Here is a 15,322-nt window from a genome sequence, read left to right as displayed (position 1 = left end):
TCCTTCCAGTAAAGATGAGGATAAACATGCGAAACCTGGAAATCAATTGTTTTATAACACATGCAATCAACAGCAGTTGAAGAAATTTCAATAGCAAGCATCCTGCTTACCCAGATTTCTTGGACAACTGATCTTTCATTGGAGACATCAGCCAAATAAGTGATTTTATTTAGGTCTGTTGTTTTCTTCTTTTTTTTTTCAGGAGAGGTGGGCTCTTTTGTGTCTATGTTGTTATTAGTATGAGAACTACTCTAGATTTGAAGACAAATGCTAAAGATGCAACCTTGCAAATTTTATGACTAAACTGTAATTATTGTGTTTTTCAGAACAGAGAAAATGTCCTGATTGTAAAGCAGTTTTGCTACACTGACTGGCCATCTGAGACAGCTGTTCCCCAGAATATCAACCTGTTCTTAGGATTTATCTTTGCTGTTGGGCAGTGGCAAAGGGAATCAAACAGTGAACAGAAGCCATCCATTATCCATTGCATGTAAGACATATTAGAATATTTGTACATTTTTTTATGCTCTCATTGCATGTAAGACATATTAGAATATTTGTACATTTTTTTATGCTCTCATTGCATGTAAGACATATTAGAATATTTGTACATTTTTATGCTCTCATTGCATGTAAGACATATTAGAATATTTGTACATTTTAAATGCTCTCATTGCATGTAAGACATATTAGAATATTTGTACATTTTGTATGCTGTCATCGCATGCAGCAGAAGAATCTTGATTTTAGTGCTGTCTATCCCTCTGTCTCCACATGTGTCTGTCTGTCTGACCTGGGAAGCTTATTAGCCAGAGTGCACAAAATCCACTGTAACATTGCCCTCTTAGTAAGAGGGATGGTTAATTGGGGTTTGGCTGGCATTATCTATAGGATGACTTCCCTCAATATTATAGCCCTGTGGGAGTGGAAAGATAGAATTTCAACAGAGAACTGAGTAAGACTGTTGGGAAGAAATAATGCAATATGAGCCCCCTTAGACAAGAAAAATAACAAATTTAATCAAAACAAATTAATAGCGACAATTCCAATTAAACTTAAGCTATATCAACAGAATTTAATAGCAGTGGATGAAAAGAGCGCCATGTCCACGACTGATTGCATAATCTCTTCCTTGACCATGTATCCACATCTTCCTATTTCCTCAAGCCTTCCTATTCTCTATGCTTCACCCCTTCCTAGTCATTTCTTTTTTCAAACTTCCATCTTCGGACTGTCCCATCTCTCCCCAGAAAGCTGTTCCTTAAAGGACAAAATTACCCCTAAATCTCTATATGAATCACTTTCTACACGTACATAAATTCCCTCATTTACATTACTCAGAAGCATACTAGCTATCCTCACTGCATAAATTCTGACTTAATCTGATAAAACATCACCCTCGCTTCACAGCGACCTGCCATAAATTAACATGTGAGCAGTATATATAACATTACTATATCTCTTTATCTTCGCTACCACATGCTCGATTACTGTTGCAAAAAATTCACAAAATTCTAGCTCACAACAATCCCTAACTTATAAGATTATTTAAGCATTACAAAATCAGATATAAATATTGTTAACTCACGATATTCAGTTTTATCAGTTCTATCAATAAACTAGTAACTGTAAAATTAAAGAGATAAGTTGCATAACAGCTCTAGCATCAACAGATTTCCATGAAATTGAATAAACAATACATAATACGGATTATAGTCATATTAAACACATTTGCACAAAACAAACAATCAAAAATAGAAAATTATGTGAAAAATTAAAATTGCTTACCTTAATGATGTTCTCTTTCAGAAATTGTGCATCTTTTCTTATAAGACAGCCACCTGGTCCTTTTTTCTTGTTTAACAAGGAAAGCACTATTCTTTTTTAGTTTCCTTGGAGCCAACCTTCTCTTCTCTCAGAAAATTTAAGACTAAAAGAATTTCAACCAAGGTCATCACTATAAATTCACATTACTTTCAAAGTGTATGCCTTAATTTACTCTGGCCAATTGTAAGCAGCAGTTCTTAAATTATCCCAAGATAATCATTTCTTTCATCAGATTTTAGACAGAATCTGTGAACTATGGTGCATATCAATTTCCCTTTGAAAAATGATAATTTGACATGGATTCCTATCAAGTGGTTATGGTTGGTGGCTCAAATGTTTACTTTCTCAGACAGCATAGCAATGCCCTGGTCGAATTTCAGTGAGTCATAAATGCTAGCTATTAAAGTTGTAACACTGACACGTGGGGGGGGGTAGAAAAGAAGAAAGGTCAAAGTGACCCTTCACAAAGACTTTTCTGGCTTAAATGTGATAAAATTTTAATGCTCAATGCATTCAACTTTAAGATTCAATCCTATTCAAAATTCAACATTTTATATCCACTTAATGTAGACGAATAAGATTTTTACATCATTTTAGCAAGTTTTCAGTTTTGTATAAACTGCTACAACTTTTGGGACTTATTTTTAATTGAATCCTTGTTAGCTCAAAAAAGCAAAGCAACTTGAAGTAGGCAAATTATATTTTGTTTCCATGTTTGTATGCATACGTAGATTACAGGTTGATAATTTCATGCCATTTGAGCAGTTTTTCTAACTTGGCACATTTTTAAAACCTTTATGAACTTAGAATTCTTTCTTGTTCTTATATTGTCTGTTCACTTCATATATGCCCTGAAATGGATAATTTTTAAATCTGTATCCCATTTGCATAGCATCTGTGCTTCATTTTGCATTTGAAATGGATTTGAAATTCATTTCAGTTGCATTCCATTCACATTTTTATCAGTCATCTTGTCATATATTTTTTTGCAGTTGCATCAGAATTGTAGTTTGACGTGTTTATAGCTTCCATTCATTGTTTCCTTTCATGTTAATGAAATGTAAATGCATTTACTGAAGTTAGGTTTTCCATTTTCAACCATGCTAAAGGGGGAGAACTTGAGCTTTTATATCTTGTAATTAAAATGTACTCCATAAAAATAACAAAAAACACATATTCAAAGACAGTATTAAATTTATGATAAATAAAAGTGTAACTTTAAATAAATGTAAAAATGTATTTGTAGGGTCTTTATCACCAAATTTGATTTCATGTACAACTAGTAATAATGTCATCACATCAGTGGCAGTTGTTGTGTCTACCTTGACAGGAACAGGAGTGACAAAATGTCTGTCATCATAAAGAATCTGATATAGGAATATTATTTGAAAGCTTTAATTGTGGAAATTTAGCAACTGCCCTTAAAAGAATTGTCTTTTGCACTTTTCAATCCCTGGCCGAGTCATACCAAAGACATACAAAAATGGTACTAACAGCTGCCTCGCTTGGCGCTCAGCATTAAAAGGTTAGTGTTAGGACTGGTCGGCCTGGCATCAGGATAATGTGACTGGGTGGGACATCATGCTACATGTCTGCAGCATGATGCCCCAGTGCTAGACGTCATTATAAACTGTCACACTGCAGACATTTTAGTGATATGACTGAAAAATTGTTAATGCTACGTTAAAAATCCAAATCACACATACACACACACACACATATTTTTGTTTCGTTCCTTATTTGTTTATCATGCATTTTTCTGCATGTTGCACTACCTGTTTTCTTCAAGATGCATTCACCTTTTCATTTGCATTCATTCTGCAGCCCATTTGTCTTCTGTTTCCATCACACTGGTAAAATTACCCATTTCAGGGTCAGAACACAATCCTGCATTTCCTCATTGTTATCTACTTACAAATTAGGATTAATGGTTGTTGTTGATGTTGTAGGGCTTAATGCCATTTTCCAGCACAAGATAGGCTATACATGGTGGCCAGTATTAATGGTGGTGGAAGAACCCGGGAAAACCCCCAGAAACAACCAACCACCCATGAGAAGCTACTGGCAAACTTTTTCACATACCCGACCGCTTCGGTGGCCTAGTGGTAAGAGCATCCACCTTGGATGCAGGTAGTCGTGGGTTCAATTCCCGGTTGAGTCATACCAAAAACTTATAAAAATGGTACTAACAGCTGCCTTGCTTGGCATTCAGCTTTAAGAGGTTAGTGTTAGGAATGGTTGTTGTTGTTGTTTTAGGGTTTAACACCATTTTTCAGCACACGATAGGCTATACATGGCTGCCAGTATTAATGGTGGAGGAAAAACCCAGGAAAACCCCGGAAAGAACCACCGACCCATGAGAAGCTACTGGCAAGCTTTCTCACGTGCCCACATTGGCTGAATCCAAGACTCAAACCCACACAGACAGAGGTGAGATAACAGTGATCCGTAACGGAGAGTGCTGTAGACCACTCAGCCACTTGGGGCCCCTGTTAGGAATGGTCGGCCTGGTGTCAGGATAATGTGACTGGCTGGGACATCCTGCTATATGTCTGCAGCATGATGCCCCAGTGCTAGACATCACTATAAACTGCCACATTGCAGACATTGTAGCGAAATGACTGATTTTTTTTAAAGCCATGTTAAAAATCCAAATCACATCACATCACACTCGTATATCCACATTGGCCAGGACCAATACTCAAACACTTGCAGAGAGAGGTGAAATGGTTGATCCGTAATAGTGAACGCTTTAGACCACTTGGCCAGGTTTAATAGTAAACTTACTGAAACAAAAGCCATTTGAGCTGTATCCATTATTTTTAGCACTTTGCCTGCCTATCAACAATAAATGATTTTGCCTGCTTTAAAAAAGTAGGGACTTTATTTTGGTCAAGTTTCAGGCAAAACATCAAGATCTTAAGGTTTTGAACAAAGACACCAGTTTCCAGTTTTTACAGTAGTATACATGAACTTTTGGAATATTTGATTACATGGCTTGCCTTTGAATACAGTCTTAGAGGTGCTGCCAGAGAATGTGAATTGTGCCAAATTTGTTCAGCTTCTTGCATCTGGAGGATTGTGATGTGCAGGAACTCCCAATAATTAATTTCATGTAATGCATATAAGAATTTACTCTGGACAATATTCAATGTTTATTTAACTAATGACCATTAAGTGCTTGTCATGACATAAATTGTGCTGCTGGTAGAGGTCTCATAGCACTTGTCATGACATATGTCTGTTTTAATGTAAGCAACTGTTTATACATCTGTATTACTTTGGCTTGACATGAATTGATTGTTAAATTAAATTTGATTGGTACATTGGGCCCTGGAACATGCATTCTTTCTAAGGTTGAATGTTGTAATCAGCAAGGAAGTTTTACAAATGCATGTTTAAAATAAATATAATGATGTATACATAGTACAGCATCTAATCTTTGAAAGCTCTAAGCACTTTAAATTATTCAATAACATAAAAATAGATACAATGACAAGATTACAAAAACAAACACCATGAAATTACACAACATAAAATATGCTGACAATAATTAAGGAGGTAAACATTAGTAGTCTTTATGTCTGTTCTTGTAGTCAAAATAGGTGACTTTTAAGAGCAATCATTAATGAGATTAGAGTGTCCTTGTGTCTTAGGTCAGTGGGCAATTTGTTCCATGTAGCTGGGCCCTGGTACGAAAAAAGAATGTATGACTTCATTTTAACAGTGGGACGAATGAGAATGCGAGTGTTGGTAGAGGAGCATAAGTTTCTAAATGGAGTGTACATATGAGTGAGGTCAGATAGGTATAGAGGACTTTAGCCAGTAAACAAAATATAGCAATATGGGCTACTTAAAATTTGTTTGGCAAATTCTGGCTGATGATTCAGTGTTAACAATGATTTAGAAGTTTTGAACTATATCAGATGATTGCAGCTGGGAAAGTATTACTGGAAATGCAAGTGGATGATTTTTAACCCCAAAATGTGGCAAATGTGGATGGCATGACGGTCAACTGTCTATTCAGTGATATTTTGAAATTAAATTTTTAAAAGGCAGAATACAACACCAGATTAAAATAAAGACAGCTTAACAGTAGAGTGTAGTTTTCATTTCTTTTCTCAAACAATTCATCCCTGATGAATCTTGTGATACAAAACTACATACCGGTAGCACTCTAAGGATTATGATAAATTGAATAAATAAGAACCTAAAAAGAGAAGAAAAGTCAAAATATTTATTTAATCAAAATACTTCTGTCAGAACAAGCAGACTATGGGATTGATGGACTTCAAACACTAATACATGATTATGGAACAGATGATTCAAGAAAGTGAAACTTAGGTGGAGCTTTGATTTATGGAGAAATCTTATTTTGGAACAGAGATATCCAAGTGACAATACCTGTGAACGGTGGAAAATTGTAGAAAACAGTGATATAGAGCTGTTTCTCAACTTGCTGAAACTGGCTCAGCTGGCTAAGCATTTGCCCCTAACCCTAACCCCTTTCCAACAGCAGACTTTGAAATGACAGTTCTTAGCACAGAACAATGTTCATTTAAGAGTTTAATGTTGTTGTATTTTTAGTTTATCATGGTATTAACTGTCAGTTGCCAAATTACACAGCAAATAACACCCAAAGGGCATTATGTAAGCTGTGTGAGTCAGCAACTGAGCTTTTACCATGAAAAACTGAAAGATAAAAATAATATTCCACTCATATAAATGCAGTTCTTTATAATGTCATGAATTCATTGTGACAGGGCCGAATCATTATTGTCCACACACATGAGTAACCAATTTTTGTTTCTTTAAATTTTTTCATGTTCATTACAGTTTAGGTTACCTACAGGGCTATTTACAAATGAAATTAAATGGTTATAGTAATGGAGGTCCAGTTGTCAAACAGTGCAAGACATTGACCATGACATTTACCCTGGGGGAGTAGCTGGATATTTACCCACCCACCCCCACATTGTAACTATCAAGGTCAACATCTTACATTGTAGAACTGTGGATCCGATTATTATAATGTTAGTCTTTGAGAAAGAAAAAAACTCCTAATCCCTACATCCATCTACCTATGGTTTTAAATTCATTTGTAACAAGCTGCAGTGTAAGTGTTGTACAACATAGACTCAGTGTTGTTCTTGGCAGATTTTGAAAGAAGAAATTACATATCTTCAGAAAAATTATGAAGATTTCTTATTTGATTCTGTCTAATCAATTTATTAAATGTTCTAAATAAAATGTGAACCAAGCATTTTTATTTGATTTTAAAGGCATGCAGTGTGTCTGCCTTCCGATTCAGTGTTTACATTAATTACTTGCATGTGACTATTTATAGAAGTTAGTATAAAGTAGTTCTCCATATAATTTATACAGAAATACATGTAACTGGGTCTGATCACATGGTTATGTTTGGACCAATGGAAGTCTTCCCTACATTTTTTATCAATTGATGCAACTGCAATTATACACAGAAAAGGAACAGATTATGCTCAGTCAACCGATTCATTCTTATACAGAAAAAGGGGAAATCTCAAGAGAACTTTGATTTCAACAAAGAATAAAAATAACAGAGTGGAGCAGGAAGAAACATAGATGGATATTTAAGTGTTAAGTAAATACTGATCTATAGCTTTTTCCTCCCGCCCTCTTTTTATTCTACCACCCCACCCCACCCTTGTATTGGTGACATGGAGGGAGCTCTCCCTATTGGATAAAATCCTGGCAGCATCTCTGCAGTCTAGCAATCATATTGAATATAAATCATAACACTTATGTTTACCAGCCATACAGTGTGGAACCACATTTGTGTAAAGAAAAATGGCATCTTGATAAATTAAATGCAGAATTAAGTTTAGAATTTTAGTATTTCAGAAGAAAATTGTCAGTGCAGTATTGCTACTGGCAATGTTGCTGCCAATGCAGATTATACAGCAGACTGACAGTAGGTTCCATTGCTAATTACATAACAAACTGTGTTGTTGTCATTGCAAGTTATAGAGCAGACTGACACTAGGTTCCATTGCTAATTATATAACAAACTGTGATGTTGTCATTGCAAATTATAGAGCAGACTGACAGTAGGTTCCATTGCTAATTTTATAACAAACTGTGTTGTTGTCATTGCAAATTATAAAGCAGACTGATAGTAGATTCCATTGCTAATTATATAACAAACTGTGTAGTTGTCATTGCAAATTATAGAGCAGACTGACACTAGGTTCCGTTGCTAATTTTATAACAAACTGTGTAGTTGTCATTGCAAATTATAGAGCAGACTGACAGTATGTTCCATTGCTAATTTTATAACAAACTGTGTAGTTGTCATTGCAAATTATAGAGCAGACTGACAGTATGTTCCATTTTTAATTATATAACAAACTGTGTAGTTGGCATTGCAAATTATAGAGCAGACTGATAGTAGATTCCATTGCTAATTATATAACAAACTGTGTAGTTGTCATTGCAAATTATAGAGCAGACTGACACTAGGTTCCGTTGCTAATTTTATAACAAACTGTGTAGTTGTCATTGCAAATTATAGAGCAGACTGACAGTATGTTCCATTGCTAATTTTATAACAAACTGTGTAGTTGTCATTGCAAATTATAGAGCAGACTGACAGTATGTTCCATTTTTAATTATATAACAAACTGTGTAGTTGGCATTGCAAATTATAGAGCAGACTGATAGTAGATTCCATTGCTAATTATATAACAAACTGTGTAGTTGTCATTGCAAATTATAGGGCAGACTGACAGTATGTTCCATTTTTAATTATATAACAAACTGTGTTGTTGTCATTGCAAATTATAAAGCAGACTGATAGTAGATTCCATTGCTAATTATATAACAAACTGTGTAGTTGTCATTGCAAATTATAGAGCAGACTGACACTAGGTTCCGTTGCTAATTTTATAACAAACTGTGTAGTTGTCATTGCAAATTATAGAGCAGACTGACAGTATGTTCCATTTTTAATTATATAACAAACTGTGTAGTTGGCATTGCAAATTATAGAGCAGACTGATAGTAGATTCCATTGCTAATTATATAACAAACTGTGTAGTTGTCATTGCAAATTATAGAGCAGACTGACACTAGGTTCCGTTGCTAATTTTATAACAAACTGTGTAGTTGTCATTGCAAATTATAGAGCAGACTGACAGTATGTTCCATTGCTAATTTTATAACAAACTGTGTAGTTGTCATTGCAAATTATAGAGCAGACTGACAGTATGTTCCATTTTTAATTATATAACAAACTGTGTAGTTGGCATTGCAAATTATAGAGCAGACTGATAGTAGATTCCATTGCTAATTATATAACAAACTGTGTAGTTGTCATTGCAAATTATAGGGCAGACTGACAGTATGTTCCATTTTTAATTATATAACAAACTGTGTAGTTGTCATTGCAAATTATAGAGCAGACTGATAGTAGATTCCATTGCTAATTATATAACAAACTGTGTAGTTGTCATTGCAAATTATAGGGCAGACTGACAGTATGTTCCATTGCTAATTATATAACAAACTGTGATGTTGTCATTGCCAATTATAGGGCAGACTAACAGTACTAGCAGGGCTCGAATTTAACACAAAAAGCCAGAAGGACTAGCATATTGACAAAGTTACTAGTTCTGCCAAATCTTTACTAGTCCTGTTCCAAAAACAATGTCACACAGCTTTCATGTATGTTTACCGATTCAGTTTTAAAGTTCGAACAACCTGCAACAAAACTGGATGTTTTCTGTGTGTTTGTGTTTTGCAAATTGCATACACCAGTTACACTACATAACATCCCTTTCGTTGTCATAATTCAGCCATTCCCTGTCTTTTGTCCATTTCATCTGAAATTTTCCATTACGCATTTCCCTATCATAAGAATTATTCCTCATCATTCTCATTCAACTTTTGTTTTTTTTTCCGGTGGCTGAACACCTTCAATCAAATGCCACATTTTGCCTGTCTTATAAGGAGGGAATTGTGCCTTGTTTTGAAATACGAGAGGTTTATAGTATAGCTGACGCGAATTATTTAAAGCAAGAAAAGAAATGACACATTGTCCTTTATATAAAAAAGTCAGAGCAAGAAACACATTTCAAAACACGTGTCTTTGCCCCCTCCCACAATTAAATGGCCTCTCCCTAAAAAAGACAACTTAAGCGGATGTTTGCATGATCGAAGCAGTGGCTATTGTAAACACTGTTATAAAATATTAGCATCAGAAGATAGTGTTAGTTTCAGCTTGGAAAAGGTGTGTTCCCATCAAACAAAGCCATCTGACACTTGGCGCATTGTATTTAACAGCTCCAATTACAGTATCATAAGTCGTAAGTTTGGTAATTGTTTCTAAATTGAACCTCAGTGTATTGTTGAAATTAATAATAAGGTGGAAAATTTTCAAATCTTAGATGCCCATGCTCAGAGATTTTAATTCCCAACAAATGTACGGCATTCTGCTTGGATATCTCCACGTGTATTCAATTATTTGTTCATTCTTGTAAGGGAAAAATATAAAAATTATTCTTATCATCATAGAAAAAGTAGTTGAATCGAAAGGATGTGTCAATAACGTAATCGTAATAAATTGGATCTAATTCTTATAATTATTTCAGTGGAAATGTAAAATATGTAGTTTCCTGTTTGTGACTGTTGGAACGTTTGGGTAGTGAGGGAAAAAAAAGAAAAAGATCCGTAAACAAAAAAAACGTGCAAACTAATTTCTTTGAATAGTTTTTGCCATGTTCTTTTGTGTGGTATACCGCTTTGTAGTTTGTTACTGTGGTCAAGTGAATAAGGTGTGATACCACATCATTTAATTTGTTATCAGATTAATTAGGATCAATTACCAAACTTCCGTTCTTAATGACGGGACAATAATTGGCACTGTTAAGTGAAATGCACAAAATCGGATGGATTCTTGTTATAGAAATGCACCTTTCCGAGGCAGAAATTGACTTCATCTTCTCATGCTAATATTTTATGACTGTGTTTACAATGGCCACTGCTTTGATTCTGCAGAACATCTGCTAAGTCAAGTCTTTATTAGAGAATGGCGTAAACAAACACTGACTATTGACGACTGAAATTTACTAGCCCATCGGACTATTAACATTATGAAAGTTACTAGTCCGACAGGAAATCTGCTAGCCTCGGGCTAGCAGACTACCGCTAATTTCGAGCCCTGAGTAGGTTCCATTGCTAATTCTATAACAAACTGTATTGTTGTCATTGCAAATTATATAGTAGACTGACAGTAGGTTCCATTGCTAATTATATAACAAACTGTGATGTTGTCATTGCAAATTATAGAGCAGACTGACAGTAGGTTCCATTGCTAATTATATAACAAACTGTGTAGTTGTCATTGCAAATTATAGAGCAGCCTGACAGTAGTTGTTGTTGTTTTAGGGTTTAACGCCATTTTTCAGCACAAGATAGGCCATATATGGCAGCCAGTATAACTGGTGGAGGAAGAACCCTGGAAAACCCAGGAAAGAACCACCGACCCACGAGAAGCTACTGGCAGGCTTTCCCACGTACCCACGCTAGCCGAGCCTTGGACTCGAACATACGCAGACAGAGATGAGATGGCAGTGATCCAGAACAGTGAGCGCTTTAGACCACTCGGCCACTCGGGGCCCCAGACTGACAGTAGGTTCCATTGCTAATTATATAACAAACTGTGTAGTTGTCATTGCAAATTATAGAGCAGACTGACAGTAGGTTCCATCACTAATTATATAACAAACTGTGTAGTTGTCATTGCAAATTATAGAGCAGACTGACAGTAAGTTCCATTGCTAATTATATAACAGTGTAGTTGTCATTGCAAATTATAGAGCAGATTGACAGTAGGTTCCATTGCTAATTATATAACAAACTGTGATGTTGTCATTGCCAGTTATAGAGCAGACTGACAGTAGGTTCCATCGCTAATTATATAACAAACTGTGTTGTTGTCATTGCAAATTATAGAGCAGACTGACAGTAGGTTCCATTGCTAATTATATAACAAACTGTGTTATTGTCATTGTAAATTATAGAGCAGACTGACAGTAGGTTCCATTGCTAATTATATAACAAACTGTGTAGTTGTCATTGCAAATTATAGAGCAGACTGACAGTAGGTTCCATTGCTAATTATATAACAAACTGTGTTATTGTCATTGCAAATTATAGAGCAGACTGACAATAGGTTCCGTTGCTAATTATATAACAAACTGTAGTTGTCACTGCAAATTATAGAGCTGACTGACAGTAGGTTCCATTGCTAATTACATGTATATAACAAACTGTGTAGTCGTCATTGCAAATTATAGATCAGGCTATATAGCTGTGTTGCAAAGTATAGAGCATACTGTAACAATCGTTGTAAAATACACTGCTAAATGTAGTCGCCATTGCAGAGTGTAGACAAGATTATGTAGGTACCATTCCAAAGTATAGAACAGATTTTGTAGCTGCCATTACAGCTTATAGAACAGACTTATAAAATATAATCTCAATTGCTCAAAGGTCAAAGTCTTTGACTGAAATATGGAAAATTATTTCCGCACAATAACTCGTTATTCACTATCTAATGTTATGGGACTTTGTCAATAGCTTGCACATGGGGTAAGTTGAACCCTATTAATTTTGGATTTAAAAGGTTAAAAGTCAAGGTCATGCTTAATGAAAAGAAGAAAGATAATTTCCCGTTTATCACCTACAGTTACCAAACTTTGTTGAGTCAAAAGTTAAAACTCCCAGACCACTTTGACTTGAAGAATAAACAATGGTTTCCATGCACTAACATTAGTTACATGACATACTTCAACCAAACTTTGTGGATGACTTGCTCTTGCAGTAAGATAAAAGGTGATTGATTTTATGATTAAAAAGAATCAGAGGTCAAGCTCCTTTGCATAATAACACCTGTTCTTTGTGATATAATATCAAATAAACTTTGTGGATGGCTTGCACTTACAGTAAGGTAGAAGTTTATTGCTTTAGGGGTCGAAAGGTCACAAGATCATGGTCACTGAATGAAAGAAGAAAACTAGTTTCTACACAGTAAAATTAATTTTACATGACATTCCTCGATCAAACTTTGTGGACAGCTTACACATAGGTTAAAGAGCAGCATACTACATTTGGATTCAAATGATTAATGGTTAATATCACTGACTGTAAGATAAAAGAAGTTTTATGCGCAAAAATTTCATTTCTCAACATATGAACTTGTGAAACATGGGGCAGTCATATAATTTACCATTTATGGTACTTTGTATTTAAATTTGTTGGTGATCATCTGTTTCCATCAATATCATTCTCAATTTTTATTCAAGCCAGTGGTATATTCTGTCAGTCTGCTTTGTCCAACATGCCATGTTGATATTGTGTTACATCGACATTGATTATGTGTCAGTCTGCTTTGTCCAGCATGCCATGTTGATATTGTGTTACATCGACATTGATTATGTGTCAGTCTGCTTTGTCCAGCATGCCATGTTGATATTGTGTTACATCGACATTGATTATGTGTCAGTCTGCTTTGTCCAGCATGCCATGTTGATATTGTGTTACATCGACATTGATTATGTGTCAGTCTGCTTTGTCCAGCATGCCATGTTGATATTGTGTTACGTTGACATTGTTACTGTGTCAGTCTGCTTTGTCCAACATGCCATGTTGATATTGTGTTACATCGACATTGATTATGTGTCAGTCTGCTTTGTCCAACATGTCATGTTGATATTGTGTTACACTGACATTGATTATGTGTCAGTCTGCTTTGTCCAGCATGCCATGTTGATATTGTGTTACGTTGACATTGTTACTGTGTCAGTCTGCTTTGTCCAGCATGCCATGTTGATATTGTGTTACACTGACATTGATTATGTGTCAGTCTGCTTTGTCCAGCATGCCATGTTGATATTGTGTTACATCGACATTGATTATGTGTCAGTCTGCTTTGTCCAGCATGCCATGTTGATATTGTGTTACACTGACATTGATTATGTGTCAGTCTGCTTTGTCCAGCATGCCATGTTGATATTGTGTTACATCGACATTGATTATGTGTCAGTCTGCTTTGTCCAGCATGCCATGTTGATATTGTGTTACGTTGACATTGTTACTGTGTCAGTCTGCTTTGTCCAGCATGCCATGTTGATATTGTGTTACGTTGACATTGTTACTGTGTCAGTCTGCTTTGTCCAGCATGCCATGTTGATATTGTGTTACGTTGACATTGTTACTGTGTCAGTCTGCTTTGTCCAGCATGCCATGTTGATATTGTGTTACGTTGACATTGTTACTGTGTCAGTCTGCTTTGTCCAACATGCCATGTTGATATTGTGTTACACTGACATTGATTCTGTGTCAGTCAGTTTTGTTTCATGTCTCAGATAATACATATTTATAATCTTTTCATCTTTACAGGGATGGCTCCACAAGGAGTGGACTTTACTGTGTGATATCCACTCTTCTGGAGAAACTAAAAATGGAGGGTAGAATTAACCTCTTACAGACCATTCTCAAGTTGAGAAGCAGACGACCCTCATTGGTCCATAATAAAGTAAGGTGTTGCATGTTGCATGCTTTTGAATAAGCTGACACTGTATTTTATTACCGAGTCATTTGATGCACACTTTATATTCTAGTGCAAATTTATTGTTATTAAAGTTTGATATGTTTGTTGAATGACATATATAAATATATTTTGAGCCTGTTCTAGTCAAATTACAAAAACAGGTTGGTAAAATAATTAGCAAACTTTTGTTCCCAGGAAATTATTTTTATTGATATACACTAGTCATCAGAGTATATTCCTGTGAGGCCTTATATTCATATGACTAATATCTACCATTTACTTTCTCAGGGTGCACAACATATGGCCTGCCAGAAATTGGCCCATCTCTTTATGCATGTATATTGATGCTTTTAATATAGACACAAGACTTTCATAGTGCGGGCCTTATAGTTCCAATCAAGGTCGATTCTTGCCCATGGAAATGTTTGAGTTTTGCAACCCTGCACTATTTGGTTTTCTTTTTTATACTGGGATTTCGCTTTGCCGTTTTATCAGTTTATATATGATGTATGTGGGCAAACTAGAATTCACACTGGACAGAAATCTAGTCTTTAGCTATTATGCAGTTATTGCATGTTCAATATTTTTACCTGTTTCAGTTTGTAGCTGAGACCATATTTTGCTCAGTTTGAATGTTAAGCTTGTTTCCATGCATGCATAACACACCATAAAACCAGACCGTAAAGGGAGTGAATGGTAAATGCAAGTAGGGACTGACCAACAATTATCCAGAGAAGGTTTTAACTTTTAAGTTCAAAAGTTTCAAATGACAGTGTACGAGTTTCTTGCTTTGTTCAGTGAAGATTCGCATCTTTCAGATGACACACCTGATGCTGAATCAAAGTAAGTCCAAGATAATATACTTATTTTACATGCATTTACCTGTATCACAAGTCTTAAATG

At 35.4% G+C, this 15,322-nt stretch overlaps 1 protein-coding gene across 2 annotated transcripts in view; it reads left to right on the top strand.

Annotated features, from left to right (window-relative positions):
• Nucleotides 1-15,322, top strand: part of LOC149806343 (uncharacterized) — a 204,096-nt gene that overhangs the window by 180,237 nt on the left and 8,537 nt on the right. For both annotated transcript variants that reach the window (XM_089951805.1, XM_089951815.1), the window contains 2 exons: nt 327-490; nt 14,269-14,404. In XM_089951805.1, coding sequence (XP_089807931.1) covers nt 327-490; nt 14,269-14,404 — 300 coding nt within the window. The remainder of the gene's footprint in view (nt 1-326; nt 491-14,268; nt 14,405-15,322) is intronic.

This window comes from Sinohyriopsis cumingii, chromosome 1, assembly GCF_028554795.1.
Source record: "Sinohyriopsis cumingii isolate HCF-2022 chromosome 1, ASM2855479v2, whole genome shotgun sequence".
In the NCBI taxonomy this organism is placed as follows: Eukaryota; Metazoa; Mollusca; class Bivalvia; order Unionida; family Unionidae; genus Sinohyriopsis; species Sinohyriopsis cumingii.
This window is presented reverse-complemented; position numbering and strand designations above follow the sequence as displayed.